Genomic DNA, 17,613 nt, shown 5'->3' on the forward strand with positions numbered 1-17,613 from the left:
GGGTTGTCGTTCTGGCTTTTTCTCCTCCAATTCACCTGCTGGTTTGGCCTGCAGGAGAATTTCCAACCTTACAAAACAAGATGCGAGCCATCCTGCGCATAGAAGTGGAGGCCGTGCGGTTTCTGAAGGAGGAGCCACACAAGCTGGACAGTCTCCTGAAGCGTGTGCGCAGCATGACAGACGTCCTGACCATGCTGCGGAGGTGACCGGGCCCTTATCGTGCTGGGGGTAGCCTGCGGAGGGATATGCTGGGAAAGCGAGAGTGGAGGTTTGGGACTTCAGGCTTCCACCATGCTCCCAGAACATATCCAGTGTCCTGAGGAAAAGCCCCAAGTCCTTCTCACGCTTGAACTTCTATTGCAACATGGCTTGAGGTTCTAATTCTTCAACACAGGATTGTTAGATGGAGCCCATCCTAGGGTTTAAAATTAATAGACACAATAAACATTGTTTTAAAATCATCTGAAAGGCCAGCTGTGGTGGCCACTCAGGAAGTAGTGGCAGAAGGATCCCTTGAGCCCAGGAGTATGAGGCTACAGTGAGTATGACTGAGCCACTGCACTCCAGTCTGGGCAACAGAGAAAGACTCCATTTCTTTAAAAAAAAAAAAAAAATCATTTGAAGGTGGGTTTTTTAAAATAATATTTTGAAGTTGAAAAATTGATTGAAATAGTTTATTCGCCTCCTTCACTTCAGGGGCATAGATAAATTCAGTTCAAAGAAATGTAATAGAAGTAAACAAAGTCTTTCTTAAATGACCTCCTGAAGGAGTATCTGTGACATTGTTGGTCCTGCCTAGAAAAGAGAAACAAAGCCTTTTGAGTGGCTTGGGAAAGGTAAACCTGCTCATCAAAGAGGTCACAGTGGAGTAAAGACCAAAAGAAATTCAGGACTTTCGCTGAAAAGAAAATTCCAGGCCGGGCGCAGTGGCTCAAGCCTGTAATCCCAGCACTCTGGGAGGCCGAGACGGGCGGATCATGAGGTCAGGAGATCGAGACCATCCTAGCTAACACGGTGAAACCCAGTCTCTAATAAAAAAATACAAAAAAAAAAAAACTAGCCGGGCGAGGTGGCGGGCGCCTGTAGTCCCAGCTACTCGGAAGGCTGAGGCAGGAGAATGGTGTAAACACAGGAGGCGGAGCTTGCAGTGAGCTGAGATCTGGCCACTGCACTCCAGCCTGGGCAACAGAGAGAGGCCCTGTCTCTTAAAAGAAAAGAAAATGGAAGAGATGGTTAAGGCAGAATGATAGGGAAAGGAGAGAACAAATCCTTGGGGATCTTTAAGAATCTAAGGGATTGGGGTAAAAAAAAGTAAACAGCAAAAGAAAGAGCAGTGAGTAGCAGAAGAGTTATAGAATGCAATGGTGTTTTGTTCAAATGAAAAAAAAGTAATGTAATACAAAGGGGATGAGGGACTAATTAAAAATTAGAGGTCAAGTACCATGTTTGACATTGTCTCACACATAACTTTACAATCTTAATGTTAGTCCTAACAACAGGCCCTGAGGAAGTCATTAGCATCACCATCGTCATCTCCATCTTCATCATTACATTTTATGCAAAAGTACCTGAGGCTTAAAGAGGCGAAGTTCTCAACGTTATATACAACATGAAATAACTGATATTCAAACAGATCTGACACCAGACACCCTTTTCCACTACATCATGTGGGGGGTAGGGAGGGATATATAGCTTCAAATGACTCCAAACACCAGAAGAAGTTGAGGAGTAAACACAACTGTTAGATTTGGAGTCACTGTGTACCTTGTGACAAGACTTGGCTGAATCTAGGTGGGGAAGCCAGTGAACAACAGGCTGAGATACAGAAGAGCAAACAGAAGGAATTAGAGTGAGGGCTGCCCTCCCAAGATGCTTGGCAGTGAAAGCAGGAGGGAATAAGCAAACTTTTGGCTTAGAACTAAGCACATTTGAGGCCTGCATAGGCCAGAATCGGGTGGAAGAGTTAGAGAGGCTGCTGTTAGACTCATGGTTCATTTTCTTCTACCCACCCCCCAAACAATGATGGAGTGGCAAGGGTCTGAGTACAACAGCACCAGCAAAAAGGGATATTTCCATACATGTCCCTAAGCAGCTACTCTGAGCTTTGGGATGTGTGACTCTCACCTGGCTTTGGGACGACATAGCTTGCAAGTATGCCACCATGAGAAAGTGGCATGAGGGTTAATGCTGCTATGCATGGTTTCTCCTAGACATGTCACTGATGGGCTCCTGAAAGGCACGGACGCAGCCCAAGCCGCACAGTACATGGCTATGGAAAAGGCCACGGCCGCAGAAGTCCTGAAGAGCCAGGAGGAGGCAGCCCACACCTCCAGCCAGCCCTTCCACAGCACAGGTGTCCCTGGCGATGCGAAGTCAGAAGTGGTGCCTTTGTCCGGCATGACGGTTCACCACGCACAGAGCTCCCCTGTGGCCATCCAGCCCTCGCAGCACTCCGTGGCCCTGCTGAACCCTGCTCAGAACTTGCCTCACGTGGCCAGCTCCCCCGCCGTCCCCCAGGAAGTAAGCTCCACCCTGCAGACGTTGCAGGCTCCACAGTCCCCACAGACACCCATGAATGGGTCTGCCATGCAGAACTTGTTCATTGAAGAAATCCACAGTGTGAGTGCCAAGAACAGGGCAGTGTCTATCGAGGTAGAGTCCTATTTCCATTTCTCATAACCCCATAAAGGAGTCTGATACATGGGCCTTTCCCTCAAAGCATTTATAGGCCGGATGATGACATAATTGTGTATGGATCAGAGATAGAGTTTTGGAAGTGGAAGTGGGATTCAGTGGCCAGATTAAGAGATAGGTCATCTCATCTGGTTTCAGAGAAGGGTGAGACACCTAGCCTGTAGGTAGGTGAGGCAGTGGTGTGCTGGTAAATGTTTAACAACCAGCTCTCTGGTACCGGTTGTGGTGGGGGGTTGGCGCGGGGGCTACTCTATGTGTGGCATTTGCCAATTTCCATGGTGTAAATATCGCAACCATGGCTGATTTCAAGTTACAACATGACACCACTACTGCTGAAGTTGGAAAGAAATGTGACAATCAGTTCTCCTGGGCCAGGACAAGCCAGCTTCAAGCACTCCATTGCGGTGAAGGCAGCCTGAGGAGGGTCTGCAAGTCATGTAGACGATAAGTGGAACCTGGTTAGCAGGGGAGGGTGGTGAGGATATCCTAGGATACTAACATGCTGGATCACAGTCTGGGACCATGACTAAGCCTGTCTAAGTGGAACAAGAACGAGGACCTAAGACTGGGGAAATGGGCTGGAAACTGACTTGAGAGTTTGAAAACCAGTCCATGATGTTTGGAGTTTATTTGGAAGGTGTCAGAGAAATGCTACAGCTTTAATCCATGATTTTTTTTTAATGGCATCTTCTGCAAATTAATCTAGAAACAACATACAGAATTGATTGAGGTGGCGGGTCTAGAATTAAGGGAGCTGGATGAGAAGTTACTATAGTCATCTAAGAATGAACAGTAGAGCAGTCAGAATGAAAAGAGAAAACTACGTCTTAAGATCAAATGATATGAGGCCATGTGTGGTGGCTTATGCCTGTAATACCAGCACTCTGGGAGGCTGAGGTGGGTGGATCACTGGAACACGAGTTCAAGACTAGCCTGGGCAACATGGCAAAATCCCAACTCTACCAAAAAAAATATACAACAATTAGCTGGGCCGGGCGCAGTGGCTCAAGCCTGTAATCCCAGCACTTTGGGAGGCCGAGACGGGTGGATCACGAGGTCAGGAGATCAAGACCATCCTGGCTAACACGGTGAAACCCCGTCTCTACTAAAAAATACAAAAAATTAGCCGGGCGAGATGGCGGGCGCCTGTAATCCCAGCTACTCAGGAGACTGAGGCAGGAGAATGGCGTAAACCCGGGAGGCGGAGCTTGCAGTGAGCTGAGATCGCGCCACTGCACTCCAGCCTGGGTGACAGAGCGAGACTACGTCTCAAAAAAAAAAAAAAAAAAATTAGCTGGGCATGGTGGCACGTGCCTGTCGCCCCAACTACTCAGTGGGTTGAGGTGGGTGGATTACCTAGGTCCAGGGAGGTCAAGGCTTCAGTGAACCAAGATCACATCACTGCACTCTAGCCTGGGCGACAAAGCGAGCCCCTGTTTTAAAAACCATGAGATCAAATGACATATTATGTCTTTAAATATTCTTTTTATCAAGGGCTGGTATCAATGCTCCAATAACACGTTTGGCTTTTCTACTTCTCTTTTTCTTCTTGCCTCATAACTTTTCCTCCACTCATTTGCTTTATCCCCAGCAACCTTGTCCTAACCCTCCTGCCCCTACTGAAAATCACCAGTGGAGAGCTCAGGCTGGGTATATCGAGATGACCTGGCAAAACTGCCACAGCCGCAGTCACAGCCTCGGGGCCTCTGAACACTAGGTGGTTTCTCTCTGTCCCAAGGGCCCTGGCTTGCCCCTAATCAGAGCCAGCTATTTAAAAAATGCATATCACAAGGGTATGGAAATGTGATTGATGGGGTGTGATTCTATTCCCAGTACCTAGTAGGGCAGGGGAGGAAAAGACATTTCCTCCTGAGAACTGGCAGACCTGTCACTTAAGACATCTTGCCACTTTAAACATCTCAACATTTACAGGATGTCAGTATGATGGCACTGTTATTTAACAAATCTCTATTGAGGACCTAGTGGGCATAGTTATCATTGTGGTGTGTGTGTTTTACACTTTGAGGGGAGATGTGAGTCATCTCTGAAAATGCCCTGATCCACAGGTATGGAGGCCTGGGTTTTTCTGCCAGATCTGCCACTGACAAATGGGGTGAGCTTTATTCATTCAACAGAGATTACTGAGCCCGCTATGTGCCAGGCCCTCGTAGGCTCGAGGGAAAGCCAGTGAACAGAAGAGACAAAGTCTCTGCCCTCAAGAAACTTACCGACTTGTAGGAGAAGACAGAAAAAACGTATGTGCCGGGTGGTAATCAATGCTAGGAAGAAAAAATAAAGGAGGGTTAGAATGGTGGAGGTGGTGGCTATTATTTATATGTAATGAAACTTGGGCAAATTCTTCATCTCACTGGACCTCAAAGTTCCCATATGTTGATTCAGTGATCTTTGCCAATTCTTATGTTATGGGGTTCCACTAATCTTGGCGTGAATTTCCACCTTGCCCTCTTGGAATTATTAATGTGCTAGTTCAAAAATCACAGGAAAATGTTCTTTTAAAATGTGTACAGATGTTTTAAAATGCATTTTAAGTATAACTCTCTGGTGTAGAACTTAAAGGAGCTTATGGGTCATCTAAATAATACCTCCTCCCTCATTTTATAAGACAACGTGACCCAGAGGGCATATAGCAATTCTTTGATAGAAGTGGTTCTAAGACACAGGATTTTTGTTTTTAATGTTGTGAGTTTTGATGGTTTGCTTGGACATCTCTTCTATAATGAAAACTCAATTTAAAAAAAATTTTAGGCTGGGCATGACGGCTCATGTCTGTGATCCCAGCAGTTTGGATTATAGACTCATGTGTCATTCAAGGCAGAAGGATTCCTTGAGGCAAATTGTTTAAGACCAGCCTGGGCAACATAACAGACCCCATCACTATTTAAAAAAAAAAAAAAAAATTAGCCAGGTGTGGTGGCTCACATGTGTAATCCTAGTTACTCAGGAGGCTGAGGCAGGAGGATTGCTTAAGCCCGGATGTTGGAGGCTGCAGTGAGCTATAATGACACCACTGCACCACAGCTTGGATGACAGATTGAGACCCTGCCTCTAAAAACATAAATCTTGGTAGTAGAAGAAATACTTTTAAAAGCATGTTATTTTAAGTTCAGGGGTAGAAGTGCAGGTTTGTTACATAAGTAAACGTGTCATGCGGGTTAGTTGCACAGATTATTTTATCACCCAGGTCTTAAGCCCAGTACCCATTAGTTATTTTCCCTGATCCTCTCCCTCCTCCCACCCTCCACCCTCTGAGAGGCCCCAGTGTGTGTTGTTCTCCTCTATGTGTCCATGTAACGTTCTTTACCTGCTATATTCCTCCAGAAAGCAGAAAAGAAATGGGAGGAAAAAAGACAAAATCTGGACCACTATAACGGGAAAGAGTTTGAGAAGCTCCTAGAAGAAGCTCAAGCCAATATCATGAAGTCAATACCAAATCTGGAGATGCCACCAGCTGCAGGCCCACTGCCAAGGGGAGATGCCCCAGTGGACAAGCTGGAACTTTCAGGTAAGGTCCAGTCCCACAGCAGGAACATATGGAGGTACATGGCCTTGGGCAAATATGGTGCCATCCACAACAGGACATACTCATCAACAGAACCAATGTCTCAGTTCTTACAAATCTTACAAAATGTAAAACCTGGAAGAGCAAATCCTCTGGTGTTCCTTAGATCTTTACTACTATCTCTTTTTCTTTCTTTCTTTCTTTCTTTCTTTTTTGTTTTTTTGAAATGGGGTCTTGCTCTGCCACCCAGGCTGGAGTGTAGTGGTATGATCATAGCTCACTATAACCTCCAACTACTGGGCTCAAGCAATCCTCCCACCTCAGCCTCCCAAGAAGTAGCTAGGGCTATAGATGTGCACACCACTCCATATGTCTAATTTTTTTTTTATTTTTTGAGAGACAGGTTTCTCACTGTGTTGCCTTGGCTGGTCTCGAACTTCTGACCCCAAGCAATCCTCCTGCCTCAGCATCCAGAGTAGCTAGAATTACAGGCTTGAGCCACACTTGATTTCACTACTACTTTTTTACCCTAGCCGTAGAGAAGCTGAGTTCTGTGTTAGGATTCTAGAATAATGGCCAATAAAGGAAAATTTAAATTCCTAGTGTTTGCGTTTTCTATGCATTTGTGATACTTCACCGCACGAGCTGGGAAAATATTAGGCCTTCATTTAAGACAAGAGCTTTTTGTACGCTTGCAGAAAGAAAATGGTAGCTTTTATGAGCTCCCAAGGGATATTAGATCATAAGGCAAAATTGCATTTTTTAATCAAAATTATTAGAATATATATTTAACCAACTCAACTATGGAAGTTAAATGCCAACTTGTCCATAATAATATAACTTCTAGGAATCTCAACCTATTAAATATTCTATCATTTACAAACCATGCATCTTATTCTGATCTTAAAATTATGGACCCAGATGTTATTTTACTTGCAGCCTAATGTCTCCTCAGTGTCACATTCCACAGTGCCTTATCCAGCAACTAAAATTAATTTGGAAAGGAATCCCCATCTTGGCTTGCATGTCAAGAAACATTAAAGTGGATTCCATTTGTACCACTATACAGTCATCCCTTGGTATCCACAGGAGATTGGTTCCAGGACTCCCATCAGATACCAAAATCTGAGGATGTTCTAGTTCCTGGTATAAAATGGCATGGTATTTGCATGTAACCTACTCACATCCTCCCATATACTTTGTGGGGCCAGCACACCTCAGCTGTGCGACTCCGCTGCCTGCCTCCATATACTTTCAATCATCCCTACATTACTTATGATACCCAATACAATGCCTACACGTTACTTCATTTGTGTGGATTCAACATAGTACTTGGTGCAAGGCAAATTCAAGTTTTATTTTTTGGGATGCGGAGGGAATTTTTTTTATACATATGTTCCATCTGCAGCTGGTTGAATCCACAGATGTGGAACCCATGGATGCAAAGGACCACCTGCACCTGTCTCCTCCCCAATTTTCATCCAGTTCATCCCCTAAAGCTCCACTCACTGCAGCCCTCCCCTTCTGTCTGTGCTAAGAGGCTTTTCTTATGCTTTTCCCCACCTGCCAGTTGTGTCAGGTCTGTCTAGGGTCCTGGGCGTGGCAGCTCTTCTCAGACAAAGGTGACTTTCCTCCCACAGTTCCCATGGAGAATTTCTGATGGAGAAAATGCCCTAGCTCATCACACTTTTTTTTTTTTTTTCTTTTGAGACTGAGTCTCACTCTGTCACCCAGGCTGGAGTTCAGTGGCATGATCTTGGCTCCCTGCAACCTCTGCCTCCTGGGTTCAAGCAGTTCTCCTCCCTCAGCCTCCCAAATAGCTAGTATGACAGGCACTCACCACCACACCTAGCTAATTTTTGTATTTTTAGTAGAGATGGGGTTTTAACATGTTGGCCAGGCTGGTCTCGAACTCCTGACCTCAGGTGATCGACCCGCCTCGGTCTCCCATAGTGCTGGGATTACAGGCCTGAGCCACCGGCCAGCTCATGACATTTTTATCTTGCCTAATTCTGCTCTCTCTGCCGCATTATTAATTTTGTCATAGATTCCTCTGATGTTTCATACAGGTCTCATAACTGTTCCTTCTCATGACTGAACAACAAAAGCATATTACATTTTGTTCACTTACCTCATTTTGGCTCTTGATTCTATCTGATTTTTTTAATTTGCATAAATCACTTTTAAAATTACTCCCCAAGGTATTTTGACTTAGTTCAAATGTTCTTGTTTTTTCTTTTTCAATGCATCTCTGACTTGGTCTCAGAAACAGTCCAGTGATGGACAGGCTACCAGAAATGTGTGAAGGTAGCATCCGTGACCTGTAAACATTAGTTTCTGTCATTTTAATTTATTTGTCATGGAATTATCATTTTTAATGTATTTTTGTTGATTAATGAGGCAAACTTCTAAGTGTAGAGTTTTAAATACCATTTGTATTTCCCCTTGTGTGAATTTTCTGACTACTTGGATAATGGAGGAATATGGATAATGATCGAAAATTGATAAAGGCCGGCATGGTGGCTCATGTCTGTAATCCCAGTGCTTTTGGAGGCCAATATGGGAGGAATCACTTGAAGCCAGGACTTTAAGAGCAGCCTGGGCAACATAGTGAGACCCCATCTCTACAAAAATTTAAAAAGCAGCTGGGTGTGGTGGCATACACCTGCAGTTCCAGCTACTCTGGGCTGACGCAGGAAGGTTGCTTGAGCCCAGGAGTTTGAGGCTGAGGTGAGCCGCGATGGCACCACTACACTTCTGCCTAAGTGAAAGAGCAATACCCCGTCTCAAAAATAAAACAAAAAAGGCCGGGTGCAGTGGCTCACACCTGTAATCCCAGCACTTTGGGAGGCTGAGGCAGACAGATTGCTTAATCCCAGGAGTTCAAGACTAGCCTGTGCAACATGCAAAACCCCATCTCTACACACACAAAAAAATAAATAAATAAAATAAAGAAAATTAGCCAGGTGTTGTGGTACACACCTGTAATGCCAGCTACTAGGGAGACTGAGGTGGGAAGATCACCTGAGCCCAGAAGGTCAAGGCCTCAGTGAGCCTTGATCACACCACCGCATTCCAGAGTGGGTGACAGTGAGACCTTATCTAAAAAATAAAAAAGATTTTTAAATTTTGTTTAATTAAAAAAATCAAATCTACTTCCTCTCCAACTTTGTTCTTATTTGCATCCCATTTTTTCTCTGGCCCTCCCTAGGCCAGATTCGACTGTGACATTGACCTTCAGCAGAAAACCCTCTTGCTGATGCTATTTTTTCAGACTGAGGGATGAAGGCTTTGGAGGCCAAGCAGGGGGCTATGGATTTGCCTTTGGGCTCCGATTTTTTTTTAATCTATCCAAGTACTACTCAGCTTTTTTGCATAACAAGAATGTTATTTAATAATATTAATAACAGGCAGTACTTTACATAGCATTTACATTAAGCCAAGCTCAGTATGTAAGTCATTCAATCCTAATGACACCCCAAAGGAAAGTATATTATAATACCCATTTAACAGATGAGAAAACTGAGACTGAGAGGTTTAGTAACTTGTGCAGGGTCTTTTTGGGATTTAAATCCAGTCGCTCTTTAGGGTCTATACACTTAATGCTTGCTCTATGGAGAGGATAGAAAATTTTTAAATCAGATTGCATTGAGTTTGTAGCAATATACCAGACTTTCTGGATGTTTTCTTGCAAAAAGATTATTCTTGCAATGGTGCACTGTTTTCCAGAAGATTCTCCAAATTCAGAACAGGACTTGGAAAAGCTGGGGGGAAAGTCGCCTCCTCCTCCTCCCCCACCTCCTCGTCGAAGCTACCTGCCAGGATTGGGACTCACCACCACGAGGTCAGGCGATGTGGTCTACACCGGCAGAAAGGAGAACATCACCGCTAAGGTCTGATAGGCTAAGCCCTGGTAAACTGGCCTCTGGGTTCAGATGATACCCTTAGACAAGGTTCTGTCTGTTAGAACATAAAAAGTAGTGAGGCAGAGAATTAGTGACTCGACCATACAAGATCCCCAGGAAGCACCACAGGTGGGACACTGGCAGCCAGTATGATTGGACAAGACCCCAGACCATGAGTTTCATCCTTATTTGACTTTTAGCTGCAACAATGTGAAACGCAAATCACAAGCTATTTCCTATGTGGGCATCATAAGATTGAAAATGAGGGTAGGAGGGGGAAGCAAAGATTATCTTCCAAAGGTAACTGAGGTGAGCTGACACTGTTGTGGGAGTCTATACAGAAAGATGTTCAATGAACTTTAGATTCCACTTAACTAGCCAAGTGTTAGCTTTTATGTTAAATGTAAGACACAATTTCCAAAGAGATGGAGTATAGGAGGGCCTTTCATGAGGACTGTGTTAATCTGTTCTCAGGGTGCTGAAAAACACATGCCTGAGGCTGGGTAATTTACAAAGGAAAGAGGTTTAATGAACTCACAGTTCCATGTGGCTGGGGAGGCCTCACGATTATGGCAGAAGATGAAGGAAGAGCAAAGGGACTTCTTACATGGCGGCAGGCAAGAAAGAGGTTGTGCGGGGGAACTCCCATTTATAAAACCATCAGATCTCGTGAGACTCACTCACCACCGTGAGAACAGCACGGGAAAGACCTGCCCCCATGATTCAATTACCTCCCACCTGATCCCTCCAGTGGCATGTGGGAATTATGGGAGCTACGATTCAAGATGAGATTTGGGTGGGGTCACAGCCAAACCATATCAAAGACACTGAATGTTGAGGAGTTCCAATTATATTATCATTATTTAATCCATTCATCAAAATGACAACTTATGCAAACACAAACCCAAACTAAATGCAAAGGGATAAAATAACCTTTCAGCTATTTTCTCAGCTAAGATCTAGGAAGCCAGTGTTATAGGCAGTGAGGGACCATCTGTCCCTGTTTTGCTAGCACCTAGGAGATGTTAAGCCACTATCTATGGTTTCAATCTCCCACAGGCAAGCAGTGAAGATGCTGGACCAAGCCCACAGACCAGAGCCACAAAATGTCCAGCAGAGGAGCCTGCTTCAGCCTGGACCCCATCCCCACCTTCTGTCACTACCTCCTCCTCAAAGGATGAGGAGGAAGAAGAAGAAGAAGGAGACAAAATAATGGCAGAACTCCAGGTATGTGGGTGCAGTGACTGACATTGGCTCCTTGCCTCCCGCCTGGGTCTCTCCAGCCATGGCACTTACAGATTTGTTAGCGAGAGGCCAGGAAAGCGCATGGACCGGGACCATAGAAGCTGTGTCTTCTGGCCTTGGCCTTTGCTTTCCCAAGATGGCGCTGAACAAGGCTCTCAGGGTGCCTATATGATGTGCAAGGAATGACCGTTTCACAAAACAACTCACACTTTCCTAACTCTGGCTAGTAGGATTGACTCTCCTTTCTTTCCATCTTAAGAGACTCTGCTTCATTTCAAAAGCAAGTAAGATAAGGATTAGAAATACCAGCCATTGTCCTGTCTTGAGAAGGACAGACTGAAGCACACGTTAGGTGGGTTCCCATTCCTTGGCTTTACCACTTAGAGCCACTGACCTTGGATGGTGGACTCAAGGCCAATGACTAGCTTCCTGTGGTCCATACCAAGTCCCTGTTCAATATCAATGTCATCTTTTCAGATATTATGAATGATTTTGTTTTCCATTTTCCTTGGTCTATTTGAGAAATGATACTGTATTAGTTTTAGATATTTATTTTTTAACTATGACATAGTCCACTCATAGGATGAAGGATGGGGTGCCAAGGTTGTGCCCAAAACTGATCCCACATTCCCATCACGGATGTGATTCTACCTCAGGTCTATGTCCTGAGAACTTGTCTCATCAGAGACATGTGCACAATTCCTAGAACAAACTTTGTGTAGAATATTTCATTTGCCTCATGCTTCTTATAGGATTTTTCTGTCAATCAGATAGTTGGAACACCAGCACCTCGGGGCTCAAAAACATGTTAGCTTTTTACCAGTGTGCCAATGGCTTTGTGCGAACCCATAAATTTTCATTTTTTCTTTGGAGTAGGAAGAACTTTCAATCCGCATGATTTTCACTGCACTTGTTCTACTCTGGTTTCCATGGTAATAAACTGCAAAATTGAACTGCCTGGATTTTGCAGGGAAAACAGAACTGCTGGTTGAATTGTCACATTCGTGAGCCCTTTCAGGCTTCACTAAAACTCACAGACTAGCCTGGGACATCCCCGCAACCAATCAGGCTATTTGCAGGTTTTTAGAAGGCTTGGATAATTGTTTTCATAGGAACCCCAGATTTATAAAGCTGGTATCTTTCAGGCTTGTGGATAATTTTTTACACCTCTGTAAGAGAAATACTAAATTTGTTGCAGCCACTTATAGCCCACCACTGAGGGACACTTTTCTCCATTGAAGTCTAAATATTTGATGCCCTCTTTGACTACTTTACAGACATTGGCATATCTGGCTTCATGCCATATTCTTGGTGGTTAGATAATAAGAGTGGTGGCGGGCGTGGTGGCTCACACCTGTAGTCCCAGCATTTTGGGAGGCCGAGGCGGGCAGATCACCTGAGGTCAGGAGTTCGAAACCAACCTGGCCAACATGACAAAACCCCATCACTACTAAAAAATACAAAAATTAGCTGGGCATGGTGGCAGGTGCCTGTAATCCCAGCTACTCAGGAGGCTGAGACAGGAGAATCACTTGAATCCGGGAGGTGGAGGTTGCAGTGAGCCAAGATCATACCACTGCACTCCAGCCTGGGTGACAAGAGTGAAACTCTGTCTCAAAAAAAAAAAAAAATACAAGTGGTGAATGAAGTACTCTAACCTTAACTCAACCAAACCCTGTTAGCCCTCTGGCTGGGATAGAAACCCAGCCTGCTAAATCCGCAACTCGGTCAATGGCCTGTGGCCATAATGCTTCTCTTATTTCTACACCTTCTCAAGGCAGGACAAGGAGAAGCTGTGGCCCCTTCTAAGGACAATTGTGCAACCACTTTCTGTGTGTGTGCTCCACATCTCCAGGCAGCAGAAGAAAAACAGGCTCTGAAATCGAGGGCCTAATAGCTCAAAGGAGATGGCAGTTGGCATTTGTAAGCAGCGCTCTAAGTAAGCAGATAAACCAAACACATCCAGGGCATGCTAGGACTGGTGTGACTAAGGAACAGCAAGGAGGCCAGGTGCAGCAGAGACAGGGGAGCAAACAGTCTGGAAAAAAAGGCCAGAGAAAGTCCCTCATCAGCCACCTTCAGATTTTAGGACTAGTGATGGAATGTTTACTGAAGGAGGACATATATTATCCTTTCTGCCAGCAGAGATATCTCCAAATGACAACATTTGACATAAAGAAAACACTAAGTAATTATTTAGGCTGATTCATTTAAATACGTGGTCTTTCGCCAGGCACAGTGGTTCATACTTGCAATCCCAGCACTTTGGGAGGCTGAGGTGGGCAGATCGCTTGAGGTCAGCAGTTTGAGACCAGCCTGGCCAACATGGTGAAACCCCGTCTCTACTAAAAAAACTACAAAAAATCAGCCAGGCATGGTGGCAGGTGCCTGTCATCCCAGCTACCTGGGAGGCTGAGGCAGGAGAATTGCTTGAACCCAGGAAGCAGAGGTTGCAGTGAGCTGAGATCTCACCACTGCACTCCAGCCTGGGCGACGGGGCGAGGCTCTCCCTCAAATAAATAAACAAACAAACAAAAATAGTTTTTAATCCTAGCTGCACATTAGAATTACTTTGGGAGTTTAAAAAAAAAAATTCCTACAGCTCAGAGATTCTGATTTGTGTCTTCTCTGAGTGGGGTCTCAAGAGTATTTGAGAACAACAGTATTTTTTTTTTTTAACCTGGGTGGTATATAGCCTGGTTGAGAACCACTGATGTCCATAAGTTTGGGTCCCTGAGTTACCAGTCTCTCCTTCTCTCATGATCGGGACATTGCCCACATGTGGGCTTCCTTTTTAGCCCTGTAGACACCATCTATGTCTGTACTTTCTCCCTTTGAGAACTGGCCTCCCTGACTTAAATTCACAAGAACCAACTATTGGCTCTTACAGTTTTCAGAGACAAATCTCCAGGATGCAGGCAGCTCCTAGGCCACTCGGAATGACATCGTTGCTTAAAAGCATCACTTTATTCGAAATGAGCCTCAGAACACTTTGGAGCGCGGTAGTACCTATTTCAGAGAACGGTTGTTAAGAGTACTTTTATTCTAAGACTTAAAGGTTTAAAATGGCTTCTGAGCTTTTGCTGTATAATTTCAATAAAGCTCATAAAAAACAAGGAGGAAGAAAAAAGAAAGATAGTTTTTTGTTTTAATTTATTTACATATTGAGCATTTTTTAAAGGTGAAAGCAAGAAGCCCTCCTAAGTACCAATTTAGGTTCACCCCAGATAGGCAGAAAAGGTAGTAGTGTCTGTTTTACCTTGGCATTCCCCAAGAAAGGAAGGCAGCCTTTGCCCCAGGCTCAGCCTCCAAGCCAGCTTTGTCAACATGAGAGAATGTGGGGAGCAGGATTTCAGGGTGCTGCCTCCCTGGCCTAAACCTGCCTACAGGACCCGGGCTGGGGTCCCCAAGCGTCCGGTTGTTCCTGCCTGTTTCCGTCCGTTCTCCTCAGTACCCTTGGATCCCTGTTAACCTCAGTATTTTAATTCCTTAGGCATTCCAGAAGTGTTCCTTTATGGATGTAAATTCAAACAGTCATGCTGAGCCATCCCGGGCTGACAGTCACGTTAAAGACACTAGGTCGGGCGCCACAGTGCCACCCAAGGAGAAGAAGGTAACGTGGCAACTGCACATTTGCCACACGGTTGGGAGTCCTTCCTTCCTTGCTCTGACACTAACACGGCTCTTGTACTCGACCTTTGCCCCCTCTGTCTTTTTTCTTTCTCTCTCTTTTTTTTTTTTTTTAAACGAATGGAGACACAGGTATAGGTTAAAATCAGAAATATCTTGCTCAGGTTTTCAGAGCAAACACTGTGTTCCAGCCCACAGCATACAATAGTATATGCAGAATTTAGACACTATCTTCCCAAACTAAAGAGTATACACCTTTCAGTACTTTCTAGAACAACTCTAGAAAGAAATATATAGAAACAGCAACCAAGTATTTAGCAGTTTTTTTAATTTGTAACATCCTTTGGGCAAAAAAGAAAAACAAGTATCTATGTTAAAAAAAAATTAGGTAAAAACCAGTCGGGTGCAGTGGCTCACATCTGTAATCCCAGCACTTTGGGAGGCTGAGGCGGGTGGATCACCTGAGGTCAGGAGTTCGAGACCAGCCTGGCCAACATGGTGAAACCCCATCTCTACTTAAAATACAAAAAATTAGCTGAGGGTGGAGGTGGACACCTCTATTCTCAGCTACTCAGGAGGCCGAGGCAGGAGAATCGCTTGAACCCTGAAGTCAGATGTTGCAGCGAGCTGAGATCGCACCACTGCACTCCAGCCTTGGCAACAAGAGGAAAACTCTGTCTCAAAAAAAGAAAAAGTAAAAACCTTTGTTTTGGAGAAGAAAATGCAGGGTAGAAAGTACCTACCACCACACACAGGTGTAACTTCATGGAAACATACAAATGTATATTTGCACAAACGTCCAAGGATGCCAAACAGAATTTTTGCTAAGTATTATCCATTTATAAAGTATACCTTCCAAGATAGTAAGTTCAGTATAGTTTTAGTGTTAAAATGTATGTGTGACACCAAAAAAAAAAAATCCGGGCTCTGAAACAAAGTCTGCTGTCATTGTAAAAGTACTCTAGGGAAATGACCATGGCCTGAATGTTTGAAATGCAACTTTAAGTTGCACCTAGAGCATCTATGATTTTTAGATATAGAGACATCTTAGTTGAATTAAGCCTCCGTCTAACCCCTTCAGGATAAAAAGCTTGCAATGACCCATTCAAGGCCTAACATTTTTCTCCAGGGACTTATCTTTCAGAATTCAAAGATTCTAGCTTTCCTTAAACAAAGTCAAACTAATCAGACGCAAGATAGCCCGATAGCTACTACAGATGGGTACCTCGGTCCATGTATGACAGCTCAAGGAGGTAGATGCTGTATCACAAAACTGAAAGGCTATTCTAACACAACAGTTCAAGAGACACAGTTTTGGGCTCCCAGCTCCCAGCCCACCTTGCCAAGGAGGCCAACCCACTTCTCCTTGGCTCATAGCCACGATGGCGCCCTTGTGTAAACTCTCTGCCACATAAACTGACATGTGACACTGTTAATAGGGGGAAGAGAATCTCACTATAGACCAAGGGGGGTTACTCTTGATAAATGTTTCTCGTGAAGAAAACCTAGCCTGGCCTGGTGGCTCACACCTGTAATCCCAGCACTTTGGGAGGCCAAGACGGGAGAATCACTTGAGGCCAGGAGTTATCCAGGGTGCTTACTCTGGATAATTAATCTCAGTAGATTAACCTACTTCAGAATGACCATGAGTAGCAGACTTCTCTTATCCCCAATTTTGGGTCCTTATTAACCTCTTCCAGGGCTGAGTATTTACCCTTCCATAAATCAGATGTTTTCTTAAGCATTTTCTTATCCTGTCATCACGGAAACTCCAGCCTAGTTCTTCACTTGTATGCAATTTTCCTGTAACCCTGTCTCTCATTTTGGTTTATTGTCCATATGCCTATTGAATGCTTTTCCAATTGTCTTCATAATCCAAATCTCAGGGCCTATAAATACATATTAAAGAGGCATAATTACCTTTCACGCAGAGTCTTGACCATCTAAGACTAAGAAATCATTGTGCGTTTACATGACAATTACGGCCAAGCTCATGCACTTGCTTTGATACATTAATTCATTTTTTTCTAGCCCAGTGATGAAAAGTATAGGTCGTGTGAAAACCAAACTTCACATTTTTATCCTAGTGACTTTCCATTGGAGCATTTGTGCTACTACTCAATTTTAAAATACATATATTACGGGGAGGGGGGGACGTGGTTGAAATTTATTTATTTATTTTTGAGACCGAGTCTCGCTCTGTCACCCAGGCTGGAGCGCAATGGTGCCATCTCAGCTCACTGCAACCTCCACCTCCTGAGTTCAAGCGATTCTCCTGCCTCAGCCTCCTGAGTAGCTGGAATTACAGGGGCGTGCCACCACGCCTGGCTAATTTTTGTATTTTTAGTAGAGACAGGGTTTCCCCATGTTGATCAGGCTGGTCTTAAACTCCTGACCTCATGATCCACCCACCTCCACCTCCCAAAGTGCTGGGATTACAGGTGTGAGCCACCACACCTGGCCTGAAATGTTTAATGATGGGAATGGCACGGGCCATGACCAACCAGAACAGACGCCAGCCCTAACCCCCAGTAAATAGACCCCGAGAACATCTGCCACGTATGTGTCTTTAGATCACATTCCAATTCCATCTGCAATTCAGGGGGCAAGTTCTCATTC

The 17,613-nt window shown here is 44.5% G+C and overlaps 1 protein-coding gene across 18 annotated transcripts in view; it reads left to right on the forward strand.

Moving 5' to 3' along the window:
• KIAA1217 (KIAA1217 ortholog) overlaps nucleotides 1-17,613 on the forward strand; it is a 345,498-nt gene that overhangs the window by 320,735 nt on the left and 7,150 nt on the right. For 14 of the 18 annotated variants that reach the window (XM_033209919.1, XM_033209929.1, XM_033209930.1 and 11 more), the window contains 6 exons: nucleotides 55-202; nucleotides 2,211-2,652; nucleotides 6,034-6,217; nucleotides 9,944-10,107; nucleotides 11,179-11,346; nucleotides 14,858-14,977. In XM_033209919.1, coding sequence (XP_033065810.1) covers nucleotides 55-202; nucleotides 2,211-2,652; nucleotides 6,034-6,217; nucleotides 9,944-10,107; nucleotides 11,179-11,346; nucleotides 14,858-14,977 — 1,226 coding nt within the window. The remainder of the gene's footprint in view (nucleotides 1-54; nucleotides 203-2,210; nucleotides 2,653-6,033; nucleotides 6,218-9,943; nucleotides 10,108-11,178; nucleotides 11,347-14,857; nucleotides 14,978-17,613) is intronic. The other 4 variants (XM_033209920.1, XM_033209932.1, XM_033209921.1 and 1 more) reach the window with 3 other exon arrangements.

The sequence above is a fragment of the Trachypithecus francoisi genome, unplaced genomic scaffold (genome assembly GCF_009764315.1).
Source record: "Trachypithecus francoisi isolate TF-2019V2 unplaced genomic scaffold, Tfra_2.0 Lachesis_group9, whole genome shotgun sequence".
Lineage (NCBI taxonomy): Eukaryota > Metazoa > Chordata > Mammalia > Primates > Cercopithecidae > Trachypithecus > Trachypithecus francoisi.